This window comes from Delphinapterus leucas, chromosome 8 (assembly GCF_059928025.1).
Source record: "Delphinapterus leucas isolate spDelLeu-1000000601 "Yukka" chromosome 8, BTC_Dleu_Yukka2, whole genome shotgun sequence".
In the NCBI taxonomy this organism is placed as follows: domain Eukaryota; kingdom Metazoa; phylum Chordata; class Mammalia; order Artiodactyla; family Monodontidae; genus Delphinapterus; species Delphinapterus leucas.
Window position 1 is genome coordinate 78,858,179 of NC_143136.1, and position 26,841 is coordinate 78,885,019.

Genomic DNA, 26,841 nt, shown 5'->3' on the forward strand with positions numbered 1-26,841 from the left:
CCACCCTCCCTATCCCACCCCTCCAGGCGGTCACAAAGCACCAAGCTGATCTCCCTGTGCTATGCGGCTGCTTCCCACTAGCTATCTACCTTACGTTTGGTAGTGTATATATGTCCATGCCTCTCTCTCGCTTTGTCACAGCTTACCCTTCCCCCTCCCCATATCCTCAAGTCCATTCTCTAGTAGGTCTGTGTCTTTATTCCTGTTTTACCCCTAGGTTCTTCATGACATTTTTTCCCCTAAAATTCCATATATACGTGTTAGCATACGGTATTTGTCTCTCTCTTTCTGACTTACTTCACTCTGTATGACAGATTCTAGGTCTATCCACCTCATTACAAATAGCTCAATTTCGTTTCTTTTTATGGCTGAGTAATAGTCCATTGTGTATATGTGCCACATCTTCTTTATCCATTCATCTGATGATGGACACTTAGGTTGTTTCCATCTCCGGGCTATTGTAAATAGAGCTGCAATGAACATTTTGGTACATGACTCTTTTTGAATTATGGTTTTCTCAGGTATATGCCCAGTAGTGGGATTGCTGGGTCATATGGTAGTTCTATTTGTGGTTTTTTAAGGAACCTCCATACTGTTCTCCACAGTGGCTGTATCAATTTACATTCCCACCAACAGTACAAGAGGGTTCCCTTTTCTCCACACCATCTCCAGCATTTATTGTTTCTAGATTTTTTGATGATGGCCCTTCTGACTGGTGTGAGATGATATCTCATTGTAGTTTTGATTTGCATTTCTCTAATGATTAGTGATGTTGAGCATTCTTTCATGTGTTTGTTGGCAGTCTGTATATCTTCTTTGGAGAAATGTCTATTTAGGTCTTCTGCCCATTTTTGGATTGGGTTGTTTGTTTTTTTGTTATTAAGCTGCATGAGCTGCTAATAAATTTTGGAGATTAATCCTTTGTTAGTTGCTTCATTTGCAAATATTTTCTCCCATTCTGAGGGTTGTCTTTTGGTCTTGTTTATGCTTTCCTTTGCTGTGCAAAAGCTTTGAAGTTTCATTAGGTCCCATTTGTTTATTTTTGTTTTTAATTTCCATTTCTCAAGGAGGTGGGTCAAAAAGGACCTTGCTGTGATTTATGTCGTAGAGTATCCTGCCTATGTTTTCCTCTAAGAGTTTGATAGTTTCTGGCCTTACATTTAGGTCTTTAATCCATTTTGAGTTTATTTTTGTGTATGGTGTTAGGGAGTGATCTAATTTCATACTTTTACATGTACCTGTCCAGTTTTCCCAGCACCACTTATTGAAGAGGCTGTCCTTTCTCCACTGTACATTCCTGCCTCCTTTATCAAAGATAAGGTGACCATATGTGCGTGGGTTTATCTCTGGGCTTTCTATCTGGTTCCATTGATCTATCTTTCTGTTTTTGTGCGAGTACCATACTGTCTTGATTACTGTAGCTTTGTAGTATAGTCTGAAATCAGGGAGCCTGATTCCTCCAGCTCCTTTTTTCGTTCTCAAGATTGCTTTGGCTATTCGGGGTCTTTTGTGTTTCCATACAAATTGTGAAATTTTTTGTTCTAGTTCTGTGAAAAATATCAGTGGTAGTTTGATAGGGATTGCATTGAATCTGTTGATTGCTTTGGGTAGTAGAGTCATTTTCACAATGTTGATTCTTCCAATCCAAGAACATGGTATATCTCTGCATCTATTTGTATCATCTTTAATTTCTTTCATCAGTGTCTTATAATTTTCTGCCTACAGGTCTTTTGTCTCCTTAGGTAGGTTTATTCCTAGATATTTTATTCTTCTTCTTGCAATGGTAAATGGGAGTGTTTTCTTGATTTCACTTTCAGATTTTTCATCATTAGTGTATAGGAATGCCAGAGATTTCTGTGCATTAATTTTGTATCCTGCTACTTTACCAAATTCATTAATTAGCTCTAGTAGTTTTCTGGTAGCATCTTTAGGATTCTCTATTGTAGTATCATGTCATCTGCAAATAGTGACAGCTTTACTTCTTCTTTTCTGATTTGGATTCCTTTTATTTCCTTTTCTTCTCTGATTGCTGTGGCTAAAACTTCAAAAACTATGTTGAATAAGAGTGGTGAGAGTGGGCAAACTTGTCTTGTTCCTGATCTTAGTGGAAATGCTTTCAGTTTTTCACCATTGAGGATGATGTTGGCTGTGGGTTTGTCATATATGGCCTTTATTATGTTGAGGAAAGTTCCCTCTATGCCTACTTTCTGCAGGGTTTTTATCATAAATGGGTGTTGAATTTTGTCGAAAGCTTTCTCTGCATCTATTGAGATGATCATATGGTTTTTCTCCTTCAATTTGTTAATATGGTGTATCACGTTGATTGATTTGCGTATACTGAAGAATCCTTGCATTCCTGGTATAAACCCCACTTGATCATGGTTTATGATCCTTTGAATGTGCTGTTGGATTCTCTTTGCTAGTATTTTGTTGAGGATTTTTGCATCTATGTTCATCAGTGATATTGGCCTGTAGTTTTCTTTCTTTGTGACATCCTTGTCTGGTTTTGGTATCAGGGTGATGGTGGCCTTGTAGAATGAGTTTGGGAGTGTTCCTCCCTCTGCTATATTTTGGAAGAGTTTGAGAAGGATAGGTGTTAGCTCTTCTCTAAATGTTTGATAGAATTCGCCTGTGAAGCCATCTGGTCCTGGGCTTTTGTTTGTTGGAAGATTTTTAGTCACAGTTTCAATTTCAGTGCTTGTGATTGGTCTGTTCATATTTTCTATTTCTTCCTGATTCAGTCTTGGCAGGTGTGCCTTTCTAAGAATTTGTCCATTTCTTCCAGGTTGTCCATTTTATTGGCATAGAGTTGCTTGTAGTAATCTCTCATGATCTTTTGTATTTCTGCAGTGTCAGTTGTTACTTCTCCTTTTTCATTTCTAATTCTATTGATTTGAGTCTTCTCCCTTTTTTTCTTGATGAGTCTGGCTAATGGTTCATCAATTTTGTTTATCTTCTCAAAGAACCAGCTTTTAGTTTTATTGATCTTTGCTATCGTTTCCTTCATTTCTTTTTCATTTATTTCTGATCTGATCTTTATGATTTCTTTCCTTCTGCTAACTTTGGGGTTTTTTTGTTCTTCTTTCTCTAATTGCTTTAGGTGCAAGGTTAGGTTTTTTATTCAAGATGTTTCCTGTTTTGAAAGGTAGGATTGTATTGCTATAAACTTCCCTCTTAGAACTGCTTTTGCTGCATCCCATAGATTTTGGGTCATCGTGTCTCCATTGTCATTTGTTTCTAGGTATTTTTTGATTTCCTCTCTGATTTCTTCAGTGATCACTTCGTTGTTAAGTAGTGTATTGTTTAGCCTCCATGTGTTTGTATTTTTTACAGATCTTTTCCTGTAATTGATATCTAGTCTCATAGCATTGTGGTTGGAAAAGATACTTGATACAATTTCAATTTTCTTAAATTTAGCAAGGCTTGATTTGTGACCCAAGATATGATCTATCCTGGAGAATGTTCCATGAGCACTAGAGAATAATGTGTATTCTGTTGTTTTTGGATGGAATGTCCTATAAATATCAATTAAGTCCATCTTGTTTAATGTATCATGTAAAGCTTGTGTTTCCTTAGTTATTTTCATTTTGGATGATCTGTCCATTGGTGAAAGTGGGGTGTTAAAGTCCCGTACTAGGAATGTGTTACTTTAGATTTCGCCTTTTATGGCTGTTAGTATTTGCCTTATTTATTGAGATGCTCCTATGTTGGGTGCATAAATATTTACAATTGTTATACCTTCTTCTTGGATTGATCCCTTGATCATTATGTAGTGTCCTTCTTTGTCTCTTCTAATAATCTTTATTTTAAAGTCTATTTTGTCTGATATGAGAATTGCTACTCCAGCTTTCTTTTGGTTTCCATTTGCATGAAATATCTTTTTCCATCCCCTTACTTTCAGTCTGTATGTGTCTCTAGGTCTGAAGTGGGTCTCTTGTAGACAGCAAATATATGGGTCTTGTTTTTGTATCCATTCAGCCAATCTGTGTTTTTTGGTGGGAGCATTTAGTCCATTTACATTTAAGGTAATTATCGATATGTATGTTCCTATTCCCATTTTCTCAATTGTTTTGGGTTCGTTATTGTAGGTCTTTTCCTTCTCTTGTGTTTCTTGCCTAGAGAAGTTCCTTTAGCAGTTGTTGTAGAGCTGGTTTGGTGGTGCTGAACTCTCTCAGCTTTTGCTTGTCTGTAAAGGTTTTAATTTCTCCATCAAATGTGAATGAGATCCTTGCTGGGTAGAGTAATCTTGGTTGCAGGATTTTCTCCTTCATCACTTTAAATATGTCCTGCCCGTCCCTTCTGGCTTGCAGAGTTTCTGCTGAAAGATCAGCTGTTAACCTTATGGGGATTCCCTTGTGTGTTATTTGTTGTTTTTCCCTTGCTGCTTTTAATATGTTTTCTTTGTATTTAATTTTTGACAGTTTGATTAATATGTGTCTTGGCATGTTCCTCCTTGGATTTATCCTGTATGGGACTCTCTGTGCCTCCTGGACTTGATTAACTATTTCCTTTCCCATATTAGGGAAGTTTTCAACTATAATCTCTTCAAATATTTTCTCAGTCCCTTTCTTTTTCTCTTTTTCTTCTGGAAACCCTATAATTCGAATGTTGGTGCGTTTAATGTTGTCCCAGAGGTCTCTGAGTCTGTCCTCAGTTCTTTTCATTCTTTTTTCTTTATTCTGCTCTGCAGTAGTTGTTTCCACTGTTTTATCTTCCAGGTCACTTATCTGTTCTTCTTCCTCAGTTATTCTGCTATTGATCCCATCTAGAGTATTTTTCATTTCATTTATTGTGTTGTTCATCATTGTTTGTTTCATCTTTAGTTCTTCTAGGTCCTTGTTAATGTTTCTTGCATTTTGTCTTCTATTTCCAAGATTTTGGATCATCTTTACTATCATTATTCTGAATTCTTTTTCAGGTAGACTGCCTATTTCCTCTTCATTTGTTAGGTCTGGTGGGTTTTTATCTTGCTCCTTCATCTGCTGTGTGTTTTTCTGTCTTCTCATTTTGCTTATCTTACTGTGTTTGGGGTCTCCTTTTTTCAGGCTGCAGGTTCGTAGTTCCCGTTGTTTTTGGTGTCTGTCCCCAGTGGCTAAGGTTCGTTCAGTGGGTTGTGGAGGGGACTAGTGCCTGTGTTCTGGTGGATGAGGCTGGATCTTGTCTTTCTGGTGGGCAGATCCACGTCTGGTGGTGTGTTTTGGGGTGTCTGTGGACTTATTATGATTTTGGGCAGCCTCTCTGCTAAGGGGTGGGGTTGTGTTCCTGTCTTGCTAGTTGTTTGGCACAGGATGTCCAGCACTGTAGCTTGCTGGTCATTGAGTGAAGTTGGGTGCTGGTGTTGAGATGGAGATCTCTCGGAGATTTTTGCTGTTTGATATTATGTGGAGCTGGGAGGACTCTTGTGGACCAGTGTCCTGACATTGGCTCTCCCACCTCAGAGGCACAGCACTAACTCCTGGCTGCAGCACCAAGAGCCTTTCATCCACACGGTTAATTTGGGATGATTGGTTGTCTATTCATGTATTCTACAGATGCAGGGTACATCAAGTTGATTGTGGAGCTTTAATCCACTTCTTCTGAGGCTGCTGGGAGAGATTTCCCTTTCTCTTCTTTGTTCTCACAGCTCCCAGGGGCTCAGCTTTGGATTTGGCCCCGCCTCTGCGTGTAGGTCGCTGGAGGGCGTCTGTTCTTCTCTCGGACAGGACGGGGTTAAAGGAGCCGCTGATTCGGGGGCTCTGGCTCACTCAGGCCGTGGGTAGGGAGGGGCAAGGAGTGCCGGGCAAGCCTGCTGCTGCAGAGGCCAGCATGACGTTGCACCAGCCTGAGGCGCGCCGTGCGTTCTCCCGGGGGAGTTGTCCCTGGATCACGGGACCCTGGCAGTGGCGGGCTGTCTCTGGGGTCCGCACTTTTAGCCGTGGCTCGCGCTCGTCTCTGGAGCTCCTTTAAGCAGCGTTCTTAAACTCCTCTCCTCGCGAACCAGGAAACAAAGAGGGAAGAAAACGTCTCTTGCCTCTTCGGCAGGTCCAGACTTTTCCCCGGACTCCCTCCCGGCTAGCCGTGTTGCACTAACGCCTTCAGGCTGTGTTCACGCCGCCAACCACAGCCCTCTCCCTGCGCTCCAACCGAAGCCCGAGCCTCAGCTCCCAGCCCCGCCTGATCCGGCGGGGGAGCAGACAAGCCTCTCGGGCTGGTGAGTGCCGGTCGGCACCGATCCTCTGTGCGGGAATCTCTCTGCTTTGCCCCCCGCACCCGTGTTGCTGTGCTCTCCTCCACAGCTCCGAAGCTTTCCCCCTCCGCCACCTGCAGTCTCCGCCCGCAAAGGGGCTTCCTAGTGTGTGGAAACCTTTCCTCCTTCACAGCTCCCTCCCACTGGTGCAGGTCCCGTCCCTATCCTTTTGTCTCTGTTTATTCTTTTTTCTTTTTCCCTACCCAGGTACATGGGGGGTTTCTTGCCTTTTGGGAGGTCTGAGGTCTTCTGCCAGCGTTCAGTAGGTGTTCTGTAGGAGTTGTTCCACGTGTAGATGTATTTCTGGTGTATCTGTGGGGAGGAAGGTGATCTCCGCGTCTTACTCCTCCGCCATCTTCCTGGAAGTCAGCCATAATGCATTTTATTTTTGTGACTGTGTTGCAGATCTTATACAAAGCTAAAGGAGAAGATGTGAAACATAAATATACGATGGGTCCTGATGTTCCTCAATTTCTCCAGGCCAAGTGCAATGCTTACAATATAAGTGATGTAAGTAGGGGTTTTGATGGGGTGTGAAATCCAGACCTGATGATAAAATAATAGAATTTTAGAGTATGACAGGGCTTTGACAATTTAGATCAGTTTTCCCCATAGCCCCCATTAGAGCATATCCCATGATAATGGTTCTGTACCTCTTGAGTTGGCCTTTTCAAGTGTTGGACAACTCTAAAGGGTATAGCATTCTTCTTTGTGTCAAGCTCAACACATATTCCTCTAGTTTTCCTAGTTCTGCACATGGAGGAAGTTTTTATCCTCCAGAAAAATAAGGATAAATGAAATCCCCCCCCCTTTTTTTTTTAACAACAACACTAAAATTTCTAAAGCTAACCACCAGGCCTTTCCTGCACCTTCCTTTCATAAGATTGAACTTCATTTTCTCCAGTTGGTTCTCACATACTGTAGTTTCCAGAACCTTTATTATTCTCCTCTGGATCCACTCCAGTTTCTCTATTTCCCTCTTCAATATGTGCCCAAACCAGACTTGGGTGAATGATTAGTACAGAGTCTAATAAGTTTATGCTATACAACTTCATGTATGACATTTTGCTAATGTGACTTCTGTTTTTTAAATTGAGGTATAGTTGATTTACCATTAATGTGACTTCTTAAAACTGTGTACTATAGGAGATTCTTCTAGCTTCTATCTGGAAAAGAACAAAGCAATCCCAGCTGTTGAGTAATCAGTGTCGCTGATTACCCCACAGCATGCTGACATCCTTTTTCCTTTTCCATCGCAGGTCTGTTATAAACGGGACTGGCATGATTTAATAGCCAAGGGCAACAATGTGCTGGGTGACGCTATACCCATCACTGCAGCCAAAGCATCGAGAAACATTGCCAGTGACGTGAGTAAAAATTTTAGGTGAAATCTGGGTGATTGTTATTTTTACAAAGTAATCAAATGGGTGCTTGTTAAAATGATACCACATTGAAAACAGTATGTTGAATTAATGACATTTAAATTCTCCACAAAATATTGTTTTGAAAACCTGTCACTTTTTTTTTTTTTCCCTGCGGTACGCGGGCCTCTCACTGTTGTGGCCTCTCCCGTTGCGGAGCACAGACTCCGGACACGCAGGCTCAGCGGCCATGGCTCACGGGCCCAGCCGCTCCGTGGCATGCGGGATCTTCCCGGACTGGGGCATGAACCCATGTCCCCTGCATTGGCAGGCGGACTCTCAACCACTGCACCACCAGGGAAGCCCTGAAAACCTGTCACTTTTTCAATGTTTTGTGATTCTTTTCAGTTGACCCCACTTGGTAGAGCTGTCATAAATCTGACAGTGGCTTTCTCTCCTGATTCATAGCCCAAATTACCTTCCCTGACACATTTCCCTGACAGCCCACATTTATTTTCAGGGAGAATACCCCACCTGCCACTAACATGTTAAATTCAGATGACTGCCTGCATTATAATTGTATTAAGAAGATTGAAAAAATGTTAAATAAAATGTACAGATTTTATAAACCAAATGGGAAAAAGCCCACTTTTCTAGAATATAATTTTGATTTATTTCATCTGTAATAGAAAAAGTATACACTTATACTTCTTCTCATCATTGAAAAAGAAAATTTTCCAAAAGCACGCACACACCATAGATTTCACTGTCACACACTATTCCAGAGGCTACACTCTTCGTCTGACACAAGAAAAGAAAGAAACCACGTGTACAGACCATGTGGAAGATAGGGTGTAAGAATTCTACAGCCTTCCATGTAGGGATGGTACTGAAAATGTGTTCTTCAAAGCTTTGCACATCACTCTGAAATACATTTCTAGTTTAAGGAGAAAGTGACAGTCTAAAATATGACATTATCATTTTTATTTTTAGCCCTTACACAGAACTTTTTCTAACATGCCTAGAAATTACTTGATAATTCTTTTGCCTGCTAAACTCTTGTTTATAAATTGGTGCTTAACTGGCAGGAGCAGAATGTCTTCAGAGTTTGGGTGCATTTGAATTCCCTTACATAAAAATTGAGGTTTTGATTTGTTACCTACTGTATAGCTCAATCTACACCCCATTGCCGATCTCAGCGATGAGAGACCTTGGACCGCAGAGCTTTTGCAGTCAGCCTTTTACTGATGAGGAGAGGTCTTGGTGGTTCCTGCCCTTATTATATAGTTCCTTAATTCATGTGCAGCTGCTTCAGCAGTGAGCTTGGAGAGTAGCTGCTGAGAAATGGGGTTGGGTGAAAGCCTAGCTACCTGCCAAAGAGGGTTTTTTTGTTTAACCATATTAGGTCAACTGAGACAACAAACATAGTAATATTTTCCATCCCCCACCCCAAAGAGATCTGAGTATAAAAGTCTTGCATGTACAGTTCTTTAGAGTTTCTTCTGCACCTTTTGTGTACATATCCTGGACCAATCAGAATCGAAAACAGAAGTATTTCTAGTATTCTGTGATGTGAACTAACATGTTGGATTAGGCAAATTCACATCCCTGGAAAGCCAAGAGGTATATTTGGAATGTAGTCTTATATTTTGGAATATGTTATGTTTATATTAAGTGTGAAAACTTAATAGAGTTGGCTCTATATAAAGTTCCACATGCAAATCATCTATAGCATTCGTAGCAAAGAAAAGAAACTGCTCCTGAATTTATCATGATACCCATTTATAACCCAGCAGTATTGGAAATAAATGCTTTCAGTCTAAACTTCCTGGGGTTGGGAGGCATGGGGTGTGGACTGTATTTCTTGTACAGTCTTCCAGAAAATCACAATATTCTGAATGCCTTTGTGAATATAATCACTCCACCTAATGTTCCCAATGCTTAGGACTTTGCTAACCAAATTCTGCCTCCACAGTATAAATACAAGGAAGCTTACGAGAAGGCAAAGGGAAAGCATGTGGGTTTTAGAAGCCTCCAGGATGATCCTAAGCTCGTCCACTATACGAATGTGGCAAAGTTACAGTCTGATCGTGAATACAAGAAGAACTATGAAAACACCAAAACCAGCTATCATACCCCTGGGGACATGGTTAGCATTACAGCTGCAAAGATGGCCCAGGATGTTGCCACCAACGTCAACTACAAGCAGCCGATACATCACTACACATACCTACCTGATGCCCTGAGTCTTGAGCATACCAGGAATATGAATCAAATTCAGAGTGATGTGAGTATGTATAACATTATAGACCTAGAGATGCTGGTACTGAACAGGTGATCATTTCTTCCTATTTTAGTAGACTTCACAATACAATAAGGTATTTGAAAAATGCACTTTAAAATATACAGTCATCATTGAAAGAGTAACAAAGGCATGGTAGACACGCTGTGTTTTACTAGCTTTCTGTGCTCCTATCGTAATCATTGATATTATCTTTATTAACTTATGGGTCAAAGATAAAGCCATGTTCTACTAAGTACATAAGCCACCCTGGTTCTCAGCAAAAGGAAATGGTTACTCCTGGTGGGCCTGCTTCAACGGCAATATGTATAATGCAAAATAGGAGCATTCTCTATTCTTTCTGAACTCAGGAATGTTCTTTTTTTTCTTCTTCTTCTATTTTTGAACTCAAGGTCACACTCTCATGCATGTAAATGTATGTAACGAGTCATCTAAAATGAACCAGGATGGTTTTGTGATTGCAGCATGACTCATGGAGAGCTGCATGGGGGAGGGTGTTTAATATTCAGAGCATTTCCTGCTGCAGGAGCCAGGTTTTTGTAAGAATCATCCTTGGTAAAGGGAAAAAATTGTGTTCCTTTATTGTTGCTCAATGAGAATGTCTCTCTCCAACTGAGATGGAGGAGCCCAGGTGGACGGTGTGGGTGAAATTCAGAAGTTGTGGAGATTTCAGTGAAATCAAAAGGAAAGCCCAATTTATTGTCAGAAGAGACACTTTTTTTTTTTTTTTTTTTTAGCAGTACCCATGGAAATATGTGGCCTACATTCTCTCCTGGAGTGTTAATGCACTCTAACAACAGAACTGCTTTTTCTTATGACCAAATTCTGGGTAAGAAGCTCTGTGGCAGAGATAGCCAAAAGCTCCAGTATAGACACAGGCATGCTGACAGGTTGCTCTTCATTCCCCCCCTGGATAGAATTACAGATTCCAGAAACAGCTCTTGAGTATGCACTAGGATATCCCCTCATCTGAGACTATTCTTTTACAGAATGTATATAAAGATGAGTACAACAACTTCTTCAAGGGCATTGGATGGATCCCTCTTGGTTCTCTGGAGGTTGAGAAGGCCAAGAAGGCAGGCAATGCATTAAATGAGAGAAAGTACCGACAGCACCCAGATACCATCAAGTTCACAAGTGTGCCTGATTCCATGGGCATGGTTTTGGCTCAGCACAACACAAAGCAGCTAAGTGATGTAAGTGGTTTTCCTTCAAAGAGTTTTGTCCATGAGTAACCCCATGACCAGTTACTCCACAATCCTTCTTAATTCAATTCATGAGTGTGCATCTATCTTAGCAAATCATCTGCCTTCGGAGGTATGTCAAAAGGTTTTACTTTTGAAGCAACTTGGGACTTAAGAAGAACAGGAAGGAGAGAAGGACGATGTTCCAAGTTTGCTTTGTTTTCCAAATGTAGAGAGTCTATGTTATTTATAAGTCTCTCTCTCTCTCTCTCTCTCTCTCTCTCTCTCTATATATATATATATATATATATATATATATATATAGTTGTAAGAGTTCTACCTAGCCAGATGAGGAGAAGGCTAATGTCCTAATCCCCTTGCAAAATAAATAGGGCGATATTCTGAGAGAGAGAGAGACACCTCTGGGGAAGAGTTAAGCAGTTTGCTTTCAGAGTCATCCAGAGTCTTTTTTCTGAGCCGAGGTCTATCTGAACCCTTTTTCTTAGTCAGAGGCTAATTACAATGCTCAGTGCTTCCCCTCATTTGATAATTTCAGAGTTCTAAGGTATCTCCCCCAGAAATAGAGTGGTAAGTAAAAAACAAAGAAGAGAGGACTTTTTGTGTCTTTAACCCCAGATATTCGAAGGTGGGGAATGCATTCTTTGGTTCAGATTTGAGGGTTTTCTGGATTTTATTTCTCAGATCAGTCCCACATTACCAAAGATGTTTCAAGATTAATTCTATTCTAGTGGTACTAAATGGTGTAGACTGTTCTGATTTCTTTTGTACTGACCGAGGTGTCACTTATCCCTGTGTTTTTCCAGTTAGCTAGGAAAACCCTAAACTCACTATATTAAGTCTTCCTCATCCCAATAAATGCCGTCAACATCTACCTAGTTACTCAAGCCTGAAACCTGGCAGTCACCATTGACACCTCCCCATGTGAACCCCCCTCATCCAACGCATCTACTGAGTTAGCCTCCCAAATCTCTCAGCCATCCTGTTGGAGCACTTCTCTGTCTTTCAGCTGCCACCAACCCTAGTTCTGGCCTCCATATCTCATGTGGACAACTGTAATAATCCATTACCTGGACTCCCTGCCTGGGGCCACACAAAAACCAAAAAGACTGTCTTAAGACATAAATCAAATCATGTCCTTCTTATACTTAAAACCCCTTAGTAGCTTCTCCTTGAACTCAAATTAAAATCTAAACTGTTAACTTGGTTGAAAAAGCCCTCAGCTCTGTGCCCCCGCCCCCCTCCTGTCTAATCCTCCTGGGACCCCGCTCAGCACATTCCAGCCCAGTGACCTTCAGTTCCTCAAGCTAGCCATGCCCCTTCTAGACCCAGGGCCCTGAATGCTCTTCTTCTGCCCGGACCCTTCCCTTTTCTTCAAGTTTGGGTGTAAATGTTACCTTTTTAGAGAGCCTTTGCTGACCCCCCACCCTGACCCTGTTCATTTCTTTCCTAAAGTTATTTAATTTACAACACATCACGAATTCTAGCTCTATCTTACAGTTTATGTGCTATTCTCTGTTTCCTTTATTGGACTATAAGCTCCAAGAGGACAGGTCTGCCTTTTTCTTTCTTTTTTTTTTTTTTTTGCGGTTTGTGGGCCTCTCACTGTTGTGGCCTCTCCCGTTGTGGAGCACAGTCTCCGGACGCACAGGCTCAGCGGCCATGGGTCACGGGCCCAGCCGCTCTGCGGCACGTGGGATCCTCCCGGACCGGGGCACGAACCTGTGTCCCCTGCATCGGCAGACGGACTCTCAACCATTGCACCACCAGGGAAGCCCCTGCCTTTTTCTTTTTAACCACTTTAAACACAGAACCTACCATGCTGCCTATTGATCAGAGTGCTGTCCAATAAATATGGGTGGAATGAGCAATGAATATGTCTGCCAACACTCCCTCTGTGTGATAATGTAGCTAATTGCCTTATAAATGGAAAAACACAAACGATAGTCTTCCTTTTTAAAGGAACGTGTGCTAGATGAAACTTACATTATGTTAGCTAATACGATTTGCACGCTGCCTCCTTTGTTTTTAGTTGAACTACAAGGTGGAGGGAGAGAAACTGAAGCACAAGTACACTATGGACCCTGATGTACCGCAGTTTATTCAAGCCAAGGTCAATGCCTTCAACATAAGTGATGTGAGTATTTGGCCTGGTGCCCGTCTAGTATTGCTTACATGGGCCTCTCCTTTCCAGTTCTATATAACTCTAGCACTGGGAATTTTAGCGTGAGCAAACTGAGTGTGGACCCTTTGAGTCTTTGATAGAGGAGGTCATTGAGAGGACGTGATTGACAGGTGACCCTTGAGCTGGACTTGGGCAATTGGAGGCTCCTCACCCCCTCCCATCCTTGGAATGTAAGTTCTGCCCACTGTTCCCACAGTGGGAGCCATTTTCAAGGACACAGCCTTGAGAGACCAATGTGTTGTTGAGACCACTTGCACTGAATCCACTTGAGGCCTTAATAAACTTGTAAGGTTCTGGCGGGCGGGTGTGAAGATCTACTTGTCTTGTGACTGCCCAAGACAACCCTCGAATGTAAGTTCCCTTGTTTATTAAACCTACCGCCTACCAAGCTGGAGTGGTCAGCCTGTTTTTTCAGTCTCTCCTTGCCCTCCATGTACGGGGACCAATTTGCGAACCAACAGTCTCCAGATTGGATCCTTATCATAGAATATGAGACTAGAGCCTACCATACATTTCACTTAATGCAGACTTTTCCCAACTGTGGGCTATGACTCATTAGTGGGTTATAAAATCAATCTAGTAGGTTGTGTTCCATTTTTTAAAAAGTAAAACAAAATAGGACAGAGAGGATTGGAAAATACAGGAATGCATGGTCTGTAGTAAGGATAAGTATTGCTATTTCTATAACTTTTGTTTCAGTTATATGTTAAAATTCTAAACTTCTAAACAAGTTTACCATGATTTTCTTTAGAAACTCTTCTTTGTATGTGACTAGCATCTCTCTCTAATTGGTGGCGATGTTTAAATTTACTATTATGAATTATTTCCTTTTGCTTTTAAAGAAAATTGGTAAATTCTAATTTAAAGACATAATCCAACCTGGATAAAATTGTTCATTTCTTAAAAGATGATTTAGTCATTCTTCCTAACATTTTAGGCTCTCTTTTATCTCCAAATAAACATTTTTTAAAGTACTCATTTCTATGCTTTTGGTTTATTTAAAACTTTTTCCTGCTTTTATAAATAATATTTAAAAATTAATATTAATTAAAGCTGGGTGGTACTACATCTGAACTTTTAATTTTAGTACCCACATCTTTCTGTAAGTTTAAAATGTTTCATTATAAAAAATACAAGAAAATAAAAGCATTGCATGCTTATTATAGAAAAATTGGAAAATATAGAAAATTATGAAAGAATTAAAATCTTCTGTTATCCCACATTCAAAGCAATACCTTTCCATTGCTTTTTTTAATGCACACATATACATTTTTTACAGCAGTTGAGATCATACTGTGTATATAGTTTACTGATTTTTTTTTTTAAAGAATAATAGATTTCTAAAAGGTGAACTTAGAGCCCTAACTCTGGATTCTTTTAATAGAAAGGGATATATTATGACATGTTTTATAAGAAAGATTTTGGTTTCCTGTTTCATTCCTCTTTTAATTATGTCAGATAATAAAATAATCTTTCCTTTTTTCAAGGCTAAGTATAAAGCAGATTGGAAGAAAACCCTTGCTAAGGGCTATGACTTGAGACCAGATGCCATTCCAATTGTTGCTGCAAAAAGTTCAAGGAATATTGCTAGCAATGTAAGTCTAATTTGAAAATAGTAAACTCTCTTTATATTTAAAAAATATTTACATGGTGTATGCGGTTATATGAGCTATATTAGGAAGCAAATAAAAAATTGTAGTATAAAAATAATTCCTAATATCTTAGGTACCAGTGATTTTTTTATCTTAAAAATATTTAAAAACTCAGTAAGTTGTTACAAAGAAGATAATTTTTTTTAGCTGTCAAATACATGGAATTCTCATTAGTATTATTATTATGAACTTGAAAACTGCTTTTTATTTGGATTTTGTTAAGAAAAAAGCCTTGGTATACTAAAATATTACTAAATCAAGAAAGTCTCCCAGTATTTTAAAAGAATACAATTTTTTGATAATATAATTTCCATAAAGAAAAAAATCTGGTGAAATATGGAAAACCAGGAAGAATTATATATTAAACGACAGCATTTCAGTTACCTGCTTACTTAATTAATTACTTTTTATAAATTAAGTTATATTTTCTACAGGAATTGATATACCTTGATAGAGTAGAAATTCATTTGGAGTCCAATATACTAATTTTTATAATGTCTTTGCTGCAATTTACTCAGGATTATGCAAATAGTTTATAAGGTGATGCAAATTAATCATAGAAACAGGTAATAAAAGCTATGTACACCAAATCCTTAATAAACTTTTCAGGAACCTTTGATTGTGTTCAAAGAATCCACCTATGAATAATCTAGATATAAACTACAGTTTATTCCATTCTTAATTATCCCCAGAGCAGATCTCAAGACCATCCATTGGGAATACTTTGCTAGTTGTTTACTTAAAAATACTAAAAAACTTAGGTGTTACCTAGATTCAGAATGAATTTGGCTATTGCTTAATTTGTGATATAAATTCAGTTTAATGCTTTAGTATTTCATACAATCTACCCTATCAAACTTCTGTCTGCCCTTCTTTTTCATGTAGTTCAAATATAAGGAGGCCTACGAGAAAGCCAAAGGCAAACAAATTGGATTTCTCAGTCTTCAGGATGATCCTAAACTGGTTCACTACATGAATGTAGCCAAAATACAGTCAGATCGTGAGTACAAAAAGGGCTATGAAGCCAGCAAGACCAAGTATCACACCCCCTTGGATATGTTCAGTGTGACAGCAGCCAAGAAATCTCAGGAGGTTGCCACCAACACCAACTACAGACAACCCTTCCACCACTACACCCTGCTGCCTGATGCCTTGAACGTGGAGCATTCCAGGAACGCGATGCAGATTCAAAGTGACGTATGTAGCAGTCATCAGATTGTCAGCATAAAATTAGTTATCCATTTCTAGCTGACGGCTAAGAAGAACTAGAAATCAGCAATTCCATTTACTCCATCCTAAACCTGGTTGGACTCAGTGTAATTAGGGATCCTCTCCAGAATTTGGAGTTTTAGGATTTCACTCATTTGAACTATATATATCGTTTTCTTTAGTTGTTATGTATATATAGATACTCAAACTTTGGAAGTTAGACCCAATATATGTTGTATTCTGTGAAAGACTAACAGGTCCAAATGGGTGCTATATAATATCCTTTCCAGTGCAAAATTCTGTTAACGTTCCCCCCAAGAAAGTTAAATTTTTAAAGGAATTATTGGGTCAGGATTTTCTGTTCAAAACCACCATGAATACAATCACTTTGTAATTAATTTTTTTCTGAAGGATGGTAGGGAATAAAAAGCAGGTTATTCTCCCAGTCCCCCCATCCTTTTTTTTTTTCCCTCTTTTTAAAAATGAGCAAATCATCTGGTCAAAGAAACCCATGCCCTGACTCTTACTGAAACGAGAATTTCCTTTTTCGTTGTGAAGAATCTGTACAAATCCGACTTCACCAATTGGATGAAAGGGATCGGCTGGGTGCCCATAGAGTCACTGGAGGTGGAGAAGGCAAAGAAAGCAGGAGAGATTCTTAGCGAGAAGAAGTACCGCCAGCACCCTGAGAAGCTGAAGTTCACGTACGCGATGGACACAGTGGAACAAGCACTAAACAAAAGTAACAAACTGATTATGAACAAGGTAAGAACTCACCTGCTGGCCTCAGCCTCAGAACCCCTGCAGTGCTCAGACCATTGAACCAGGCAGTGCCACTTTGACCTTCATCAGCGTTTTCATCTTTCTGATGGTCGTGGTCGTGGCGGTGGTGGTAGGAGGGGGCAGTCTATAACCGTCATCGTGTCTAGAGAGCTCCCACTTATACCAACACCAGGCTGTCTGTCATGCGAGTGTGTGCTAGAACCACGAAACTCTATGTAATGTGTGGTTGGAGCAAGATAGCCTTTGTTGTTTCGGTGGAAGAGGGCTCCCTTGTTTGATGATTTTTAAAATCATGTGTCCAGTCTCATCAGCCCATCTTCTTGCTATTTCATTCATTTTCCAATATCAGATTTAACCTCTCCTACCATGGAGATGTGAGTCTCTTCCTCTTGAAAGCACATTGCAGACTTTTCCTGCTGTACAGTCATGTGCCTGCCTTTCTTGTTGTAGAGGCTCTACACTGAAAAATGGAACAAAGACAAGACCACCATTCACGTCATGCCTGATACTCCAGGCATTTTACTCTCCAGAGTCAACCAAATCACCATGAGTGATGTGAGTAGATTAACAACAACAACAAAGATGCAGGGAGCAGGGGAGGGGGGTGGCAGGGGGAGGGAAGAGCTTGAAGGGAACTAATAGTTGTGGAATATCTGTCTTCCACATGACAACCACTTTAAAATTAGGGTCCCCATTCTAACACGACTAACAAGATGCTGGTATTTTTCTACTTCGTCATTTAGAAACTGTACAAAGCTGGCTGGGAAGAAGAAAAGAAGAAAGGATATGACCTGAGGCCTGATGCCATCCCAATAAAGGCTGCAAGAGCCTCCAGAGACATTGCCAGTGATGTAAGTGCTTTCACTGATGCTTATTTAGTCTAAACGAGAAAAAGAGCAAATGAACCAAGCTCATGGGTATGCAGGAGCTGTAATCAGCTCTGTCCAGTGTTGGTGGGACCACTGTCCCGTGTAACACACAAGACACCTCCCTTCACCCAGTCCAAGGATGCTCTAATTATTTGTTCGTCATTCAATGTAAAAAGTGACAGGGTCTTGTTAAAATAAGTTACTTTTAGAGTGCTTAAGTTGTTTATGGGCAATTCCTAGCAAACATAGGGATGTGATCTATGCACTTTACCCAGAAGATCCATTACCAAGCTCTTTCCTGAATGTAGAGGTGCACCATGAAAAGTGGTGCCTGCAGCCTTTTCCGCTGGTTACACAGCAGAGTGGGAAAAGCTGCTTTCTAAATAACCCTAAAACAACTTATTTACACATCACTTTGATTAACTCTAGATGATTTTTTCCCCTCATGGACTCAAGTCTGTCAAGAAATTTGAAGTAAAAATATTTTGCTCCTGGGGCTTCCCTGGTGGTGCAGTGGTTGAGGGTCCACCTGCCGATGCAGGGGACACAGGTTTGTGCCCCGGTCCGGGAGGATCCCACATGCCGCGGAGCGGCTGGGCCTGTGAGCCATGGCCACTGAGCCTGCGCGTCCGGAGCCTGTGCTCCGCAACGGGAGAGGCCACAACAGTGAGAGGCCCGCGTACCGCAAAAAAAAAAAATTTGCTCCCAGTCCCCCCACCCCGCCAACAACTCCTCCCTTTGTAAGTTTAGAATAGAAAACCCTACACCTATGACAAAGCTAATGGCACGTAGTGAATTATATTTTGTTCTCTTTCTTTCACTATCTTCATCACCATGTTTCTTTTCCATCCACAGTACAAGTACAGGCAAGCCTATGAACAAGCCAAAGGGAAACACATTGGGTTCCGGAGCCTAGAGGACGACCCCAAGTTGGTGCACTTCATGCAAGTGGCCAAGATGCAGTCAGACCGGGAGTACAAGAAGGCGTACGAGAAATCCAAGACATCCTTCCACACCCCGGCGGACATGCTCAGCATGGTGGCAGCCAAGAAGTCTCAGGAAGTGGCCACCAACACCAACTACAGGAACGTGATCCATGCCTACAACATGCTTCCTGATGCCATGAGCTTTGAATTGGCCAAAAACATGATGCAGATTCAAAGTGATGTACGTGACAGCCACAACATTTGCAGAGCATTTACTTTGGATAATAAGCAAATCATGAAAGACCATAAGTAATGACATTTTGAAAATCCTGAAAGAAATTCATATGTAATTTCCCAATGAGGTGTTTCAGTTTTTACCTTAGATTGAATTTATTTTTTTTAACACAAAAGGGATGAACCCTATCTATTACTGTTGTGAGCATTATTGGATGCTAGATCAGCAATAACACATGAAATTTGGTTTCAGAAAGAATGTGTTGAAGGAAATATATCTAGCAGAGAGAGTCAGAAGTATAAAAAGTTCCTGATTAAGGAGTAAGAGGTAAAACAGAAAGTCAGGTAACTTGAGAGCTACTGTCCCTCACTCCCAGTCAGCTTTCATTTCCAGCTTTATAATTGCCTATCTTACTTACTGATGAAATAGTAAGGAGGTGATGGCTGAAACAGCTATTAGAATAAATGTGAGGAAGGCACAGAGAGTGTAAAGCCAAGAATTGAGCTATAGGGGCCCTTTGGTGGCTGGGGAAAGTGAATATAAATTATGAACGAAATGCAGGCCATGCCGAGCCTATATTTCTCTTTGGAAATGTAAGAGATGAGCTATAGCTGGAGAGGTACATAAGTACCCAAATGAAAGCAACCGTGGTACAGTTATAGGGGGAAATGTCTGATTTGAGGGGAAAAAAATGAAATTTGCACAAAGTATCAGTGAGGTTTCTGGCATACCCAAAGGAGTTGTAACCATGGTGGCTGCTCAAAGGCTTATAGCAAAAGAGAGAAATGGAGTCCTCTAAGTCTCCAATTAACCAAGGGGACTTGGGGATTTTTGTAAGAAAGTTAGTCCAGCATGGTCACCTTTCTTGAGATAGTAGTCACATGGTAGATTGATCTATTTGGTATTTCTTAGCACTTTTTCTTTATGAAGGCATTGAGAGAAGCAAATAAATCACAAAGATATTGCTGCTTGTTTTAAATTCCTCATGCAAGGAGATGTAAAAAAAAATAAAGTTTAGGGTTAAAAGTAATTAAAGTTGAGTATACTATCGGTTGAAAACTGAAGTGGAACTTATGGAATATTAAATACCCACTCATGGTTCTTGGAAGATTTGGTTTCTTCTCATCCTCGAACTTTTCCTCTTTTGCAGAATCAGTACAAAGCTGACTATGCTGACTTCATGAAGGGCATTGGATGGCTCCCTCTGGGCTCCCTGGAGGCTGAGAAAAACAAGAAAGCCATGGAGATTATCAGTGAAAAGAAGTACCGCCAACACCCAGACACTTTGAAGTATTCCACCTTGATGGACTCAGTGAACATGGTTTTGGCCAAGAATAATGCAAAAATTATGAACGAAGTAAGTCTTTCAATATTGTAGTGTTTCATAAGCATCAGGAATAAGCGAGGCATATCCTACATTTAATCTACAGGTTTTGATAACAGTTTTACAGCATCATAATTAATGTTTCCTCTACCTTGAAAAAGGGTCTTGTAGTTAAAAAAACAAACAAAAAAGATAGAAATTAGTCCTAATAAGTGCCCTCTCCAAATGCTCAATGAACCACCCTACCTAATAGACATAACAAAATAAGTATGGACTCTTTTCTTTCGATGCAGATCTTGAAAATGAGTACCATTTGTCTAAGGCGAAGTTAGTAGAAGCTCATTATGCTGAATCAGTAGACTGTAGGGCTGATGATAACAGCTGGGTGTTGCAGCCCACCCCTGCTTCCTTGCTCTTTTGATGGAATAAAAGAAAACTAGATTACATGGCTGTAGCAGCATTCTGAGCCAGGGCCTTCTCTGGGCAATGCTGAGAGCGATAGCTCTCCACTAGTACTTCCCTGGATCATTAATGACTCCAGCCTTCAGAAAAGCCTTACTGTAGTTTGACATAATTAGCCATAATTTGATTTCAGGACCAACAAGTACATCACCCTTGGACATCTGTTTTTAAGTTGCAAAAATAAAATAATTGCAACAGCATTGGTTATATTTTGTGGATCATAATTAGAAATGCCATTGATTAACCAAAAAGGGGAAAAATAATTTGGATCTGAACACGAAACGGTTGCAGGAAATGATGTAGAAAGATAGAGCTGTATTACGCTAAGTCTCTGAGTAAATCCTCTGGAGTCTTCTGAGAAAGAATTTTGTCAAGAAGACCAATCTCTTTGAAAAGGACTTGTTGACACAAGGCAAAAGTCTCAGTGCCCCTTTTAAGACTTAGAATTTAAACTACCACAAACATACATTTACTTTTTAAATATTAAATTAAGCCTTTCATTTTTTCAATGTTAAAGATTACCATTTTAAAATAATCATGCCAAGATGAGAATCACAGAAATAGCAAATGCTAACACTGAGAGATATCTTGGTGGTCATCAGGTTGAACCCCTTCCTTGCAGAGTTGAGGAAAGGGTGGCCCAGAGAGGCAAGGCACCTCCCTTAAAGACACACAGCAGGTCAATGACCTGGTCTGGACTAGAACCAGTACTCTAATGACTAACTATTGCTCTTTCCATTAGAATTGTGCTTCCAATACTATAATCACTAGCCACATGTGATGACAAATCTCAATTAATTAAAATTAATGTTAATAATTTGTTCTTCATTCACATTAGCTACATTTCAAGTGACTGATAGCCCCGTGTGGCTAGGGACTGTCGTGTTGATGACACAGATGACACAGATCACTTGGTCAGAAGTCAGAAAATTAGTATTTGTAAATAAAATTTTATAGTAACACAGCCACAGCTATTCATCTGCATATCATCTGTGGCCGCTTTTGTACTGCAACAGCAGAGCTGAGTAGTTCATAACAGAGACTCTGTGGCCCACAAAGCCTAACATTATTTACTATCTGGCTCCTTACGTTTACTGACCCCTGATCTAGAAAAAGACTCTAGCAGAAGTTTTTTTTCTTTTTTTAATCAAACCTGGCTAAAACAAAGAGATAGCATTTTTCACCTATAAGATTTGCAAAGATTAAAAAAGTTGTGTGATATACAGTATTGGAAAGGGAGTTAATGTAAACTTCTAATCAACAGTTTTTGTTAATATTTGTTAAAATATTAACAGTTGCCCAATACCCTTCAGAAATCCTCATGTATGTGCAAAGATGTACACACATACATACACACGGTAATATTTTTTGCAGGTTAGGGTCCCCAAAAAGAGATGCTGAGATGAAATTTGGAGTACAGGGCATTTTTCAGGGATCAGTACCAGTGAGGGGACTTGAGGATATGGGGAGGGGGAAGGGTAAGCTGTGACAAAGTGAGAGAGTGGCATGGACATATATACACTACCAAACGTAAGGTAGATAGCTGGTGGGAAGCAGCCACATAGCACAGGGAGATCAGCTCGGTGCTTTGTGACCACCTAGAGGGGTGGGATAGGGAGGGTGGGAGGGAGGGAGATGCAAGAGGGAAGAGATATGGGAACATATGTATATGTATAACTGATTCACTTGGTTATAAAGCAGAAACTAACACACCATTGTAAAGCAATTATACTCCAATAAAGATGTAAAAAAAAAGGGGGGGTGGGCAAGAGGGGTCCGACTGTGATGCCAGCCCTACAAAGCCTATGCCAGTGCCCCAGAGGTCTCTTGAGTATATACGGCCTGCCGGACGTGTCCTGAACTGGGTGGAATGGCCAGGCCTTTGTACCACCACTCTGATGAGTAACTGGATGGCCACCAGGGAAGAGTGTGCTCTTGAGTGAGGCAACAAAACCTTGAAGCAAGTGACAGTTTGGAGGCTGTCTGCCAATAGTTGGTGCAACCAGTCCTTCCTTGAGTGTGTGTCTGGGTTGTCCATCTCCAGGCCCACCACAAAGATCATGGCATCATTGCTTATAGTAGAAAAAAACTGGAAACAACAAATTAAATGTCTATCAAAGGAGAACTGGTTAAATCAATTGGGTTACACCTCCTCATGGAATACTGCACTGCTGTTTAAATGAATGAAGTAAATTATTAAGAGGGCTAAAAGATGTCTAACCTATAATATTAAGTAAAAAAGCAAGATGTAAAACATGTTTTATATAACCTCATTTATATTAAAAAAAGGACTATATGTGGACTTTAATATGCATAGAAAATTTTAGGATGGAGATGCTATATCCAGGCTGTAAAATAGGAAGGCAGGACATTTTACTTTCCATCTGACATCCTCTCCACTGTCTTGTTTGAATGAGCACCTTTTTCCTTTAAATTTTTTAAAAATAAGAGCCAGCTAATAAAAATACATAAAATAATGATATTTGTGTACAATAATATATATGTACTGACTTCCTTTAAAACTTTTAAATACTAACTTCCATTGCTTTTTTCTTCTCTTTTTTTTCTTTCTTTTTTCCTTCCTTTCTTCCTTCCTTTCTTTTCTTTTTTTTTCTTTCCAGCACCTCTACAAACAAGCATGGGAGGCTGACAAGACCAAAGTCCACATCATGTCTGATATCCCCCAGATTATTCTGGCAAAGGCAAATACAATTAATATGAGTGATGTGAGTATAATTCCTCCAGTTGTCATCTTTCTTTCCTACCTATTTGAACCAATAAAAACAAATTAATTAATGGCTCGATTTTGAGAATGACTGTTTTGACAATAAGTGGGAACCCACAAATGAGAATCTTTCTCTTTCTAATCTTGCTTTGCTAAGAGTAGGAGTAGGCCTGTTTATGGGACAGCAGTTAGGAATTCGAAGGGCAGTTGGATTTTGTTCTAGTAGTAGGTACTTCTTAACAAACTAAGAGAAGTAAAGAGAGTGGTTTAGAGCCCAGGATAAGAGATAAGGAAAGAGTGAATCCCAGGACTTTCTTAAAGAGTCCCTCTACCAAGTTTTTGAAATGATTCTAAAGAGGCAGTCTTGGGAAAAGTTAAATGGAAAGGGAAGAATAACATTTTGAAAAATTTAGGTCAAGCCCCGTAAGGAATTTAGGTCAAGCCCCGTAAGGAATGTAATGTTCTAACTTACTGTTAGAAACTTCATAGGTGTTTTATTTTACTTCCTTTCTCATCCTAACCAGTTGCCAGGAAACCCTCAAATCCTACCAGTTTTTTTTAAAAAAGATTTATTATTTATTTATTTATAATAAATGCCGCATCGTGTCTTAGTTGAGGCACGCGGGATCTTCATTGAGGCGTGCGAGATCTTCGTTGCAGCACACGGGCTTCTCTCTGGTTGTGGCATGTGGTTTTCTCTCCTCTAGTTGTGGCTTGCAGGCTCCAGGGTGGGTGGACTCTGTAGCCGTGGCACATGGGTTCCAGAGCGCATGGGCTCTGTATTTTTGCCGCCTGCAGGCTCTCTAGTTGAGCTGTGCGGGCTCAGTAGTTGTGGCATGTGGGCTTAGTTGCCCCACGGCATGTGGGATCTTAGTTCCCTGACCAGGGATCAAACCCGGGTCCCCTGCATTGGAAGGTGGATTCTTTACCACTGGACCCCAGGGAAGTCCCTCTACCAGTTTTTTTCTTTTGTTTGTTTGAATTACACAGGGATTTGGAATTGTTGACTTCTTTTTGAATTGTAGTATCCACACAGTTATATACATAAAAGTGTCAATTGCAAAACAGTGAAGTCTTTTGATGTAAGAACATGGCTATTTTGTATTCTTCTCTTGACTCTTATTTGACAAAATGCATCAGTAAGAATCTACTGGGCTTTCACATTTTTAAAAAGCATATTTACAACCTAATAGAGACGAGTAGCTCTTACTTTTTCTGGTGGTTTTTTGAAGATGTTTTAATTTGTAATAGATTTTGTTTTCAAACACAGTTATGTTACTTGTGAGAGCATTTAGCCCTTGAACTACCAATGAAGCATTCTGCTGAAAGATTAAAAAAAAAAAAAAAGATGCTGCAGTGCCAGTTTACTCTTTTAAAATAAACCCAGACTTTCCTATTTAGAAGAAAACTATTTCCTTTGCCTCTCTTTCCAGAAACTCTACAAACTTTCTTTGGAAGAGTCCAAAAAGAAAGGGTATGATCTCAGAACTGATGCCATTCCTATCAAAGCTGCCAAAGCCTCAAGAGATATTGCAAGCGATGTAAGTCTGAAGGAAAGCGGTCACCTGACTGGGGGTTTCTAATCTACCAAAATAATAAGGGCTGAGTTTTAGAAACACTGAGTGAATAAAATATGAGAAGGAAAGCATGCCTGCTAACAATAGTCCCATTCTGTTCTGTGAATGCTTCTTAGCCTTGCTCTTGTGTTTTCTCTGGTATTCTGAAAAAACAGAATGCCAGCTACATTATGACCACCTTTGTACTCCATCACCAAGGCTATGGCCAGTAGAAATCCAAAGCCCTTCACTAAGTTTTCTTAAGACTTGTGTTGTTCTTGCCTCCTGCCTCTTAGGCTCTGTCTTCCCAACAGGATGTCCCAGGAAGTGGTGTGCTGGGGGTCCTGATCTTTTGTGCTCATGATAGCTGATTATTAAATAATCATGAATTTTGCAAACCAGTTGTTAAACTATTGGTAGCTTGATATCAACCATAATGGGAGAACTTACACCACAGAAATTGGCAAACACTACAAATCAGGGCTTTTTTCCCCCAGAGAGCTGGTGTGCCAACACACCGTTGCCATAACACATCACCTTTATGAAACTCAGTTCTTTCGTTTGGTTGTTTCCACAAGAAATCCACTCATAGTGAACATTTAATGATTTGGGGGTAATGAGAGGAGCACATTCAGGGCACTCGTTCCTAGCCATCCCCCAGGTCTACTTTCTCTTTCCTCTTCCATCTCTGCTCTTCATTTTTCCTACCTACCCATCCCTATCCCACTCCTACATTGTCCTGAGGACTCCAGACTTCTCCCTCTATTGTGCTGGAATCATTTGGCTCTCCCAGCTCCTAACCCCTAAGTTGTACACCCGAACCCACAAGAGATAGGCAGAATAAGAAGTTTTCCATGCATCAGGATCTCCCCATGAAAGAGGGAACTTGGTGATAAATAGTAAAATTTCTTCCCCATTATACCAGAGTAGAGAGTCTTAAAAGAAAAAAACCTCCACAAATATAAAGCTGCCCTAAAATTATACTGTGTATCTCATAACTAAGCCTCTTCTCATCAGTGAAAGACTGGCTGGATGATTTTTCAGGGCAACATTAAACTGCTTAGAACATTCTGCTTTTTTTTCTCTCATTTGCTGTACACTTATTACCTACTAAATGTTCTTTAACAACAGGGTATGTGTGAAAATCTGGGTGGTGTATCATCACAAGATCCATGTTCTAAGCTTTAATGACTTTAGCAAGTCACTCACCCCTCTGGCCTCAGCTTACTGTTCTCTAAAATGGGGGCAGTAACAATAACCTTGCTGTCTACCTCACAAGGTATAGTTGTGATGATCAACTTACACAAATAAATGTGAAAAAAGTATTTTGTGAACTGTAGAATTCTGTAAAAGTATCCCTTTTTATGAAATACAGAATATTGACACTAGAATGATTTCCGGTCAAGGGAATTGCTCTGAATAAATATTCAAATGTTTCTTCACAGTATAAATACAAACACAATTATGAAAAGGAGAGGGGGAAGATGGTTGGTTTCCGCAGTCTTGAGGATGATCCCAAATTAGTCCATTCCATGCAAGTGGCCAAGATGCAATCTGATCGGGAGTACAAGAAAAACTATGAGAAAACCAAGACCAGCTACCACACCCCTGCCGACATGCTCAGTGTCACGGCCGCCAAGGATGCCCAAGCCAACATCACCAACACCAACTACAAGCACCTGATTCACAAGTACATCCTCCTTCCAGACTCCATGAACATCCAGCTGTCCAAGAATATGAATCACATACAGAGTGATGTAAGGCTCTCTTCTTTCTGAGTGATGGTTGCATTCTTAGCATGAGAAGGGAGATTACAGGCTCCTG

At 40.2% G+C, this 26,841-nt stretch overlaps 1 protein-coding gene across 1 annotated transcript in view; it reads left to right on the top strand.

The window, feature by feature from the left end:
- Positions 1-26,841, top strand: part of NEB (nebulin) — a 274,540-nt gene that overhangs the window by 96,880 nt on the left and 150,819 nt on the right. The window contains exons 31-45 of the mRNA XM_089916822.1: positions 6,632-6,736; positions 7,486-7,593; positions 9,563-9,874; positions 10,879-11,085; positions 13,124-13,228; positions 14,764-14,871; positions 15,814-16,125; positions 16,696-16,902; positions 17,371-17,475; positions 17,664-17,771; positions 18,645-18,956; positions 20,101-20,307; positions 23,358-23,462; positions 24,895-25,002; positions 26,463-26,774. Coding sequence (XP_089772948.1) covers positions 6,632-6,736; positions 7,486-7,593; positions 9,563-9,874; positions 10,879-11,085; positions 13,124-13,228; positions 14,764-14,871; positions 15,814-16,125; positions 16,696-16,902; positions 17,371-17,475; positions 17,664-17,771; positions 18,645-18,956; positions 20,101-20,307; positions 23,358-23,462; positions 24,895-25,002; positions 26,463-26,774 — 2,721 coding nt within the window. The remainder of the gene's footprint in view (positions 1-6,631; positions 6,737-7,485; positions 7,594-9,562; positions 9,875-10,878; positions 11,086-13,123; positions 13,229-14,763; positions 14,872-15,813; positions 16,126-16,695; positions 16,903-17,370; positions 17,476-17,663; positions 17,772-18,644; positions 18,957-20,100; positions 20,308-23,357; positions 23,463-24,894; positions 25,003-26,462; positions 26,775-26,841) is intronic.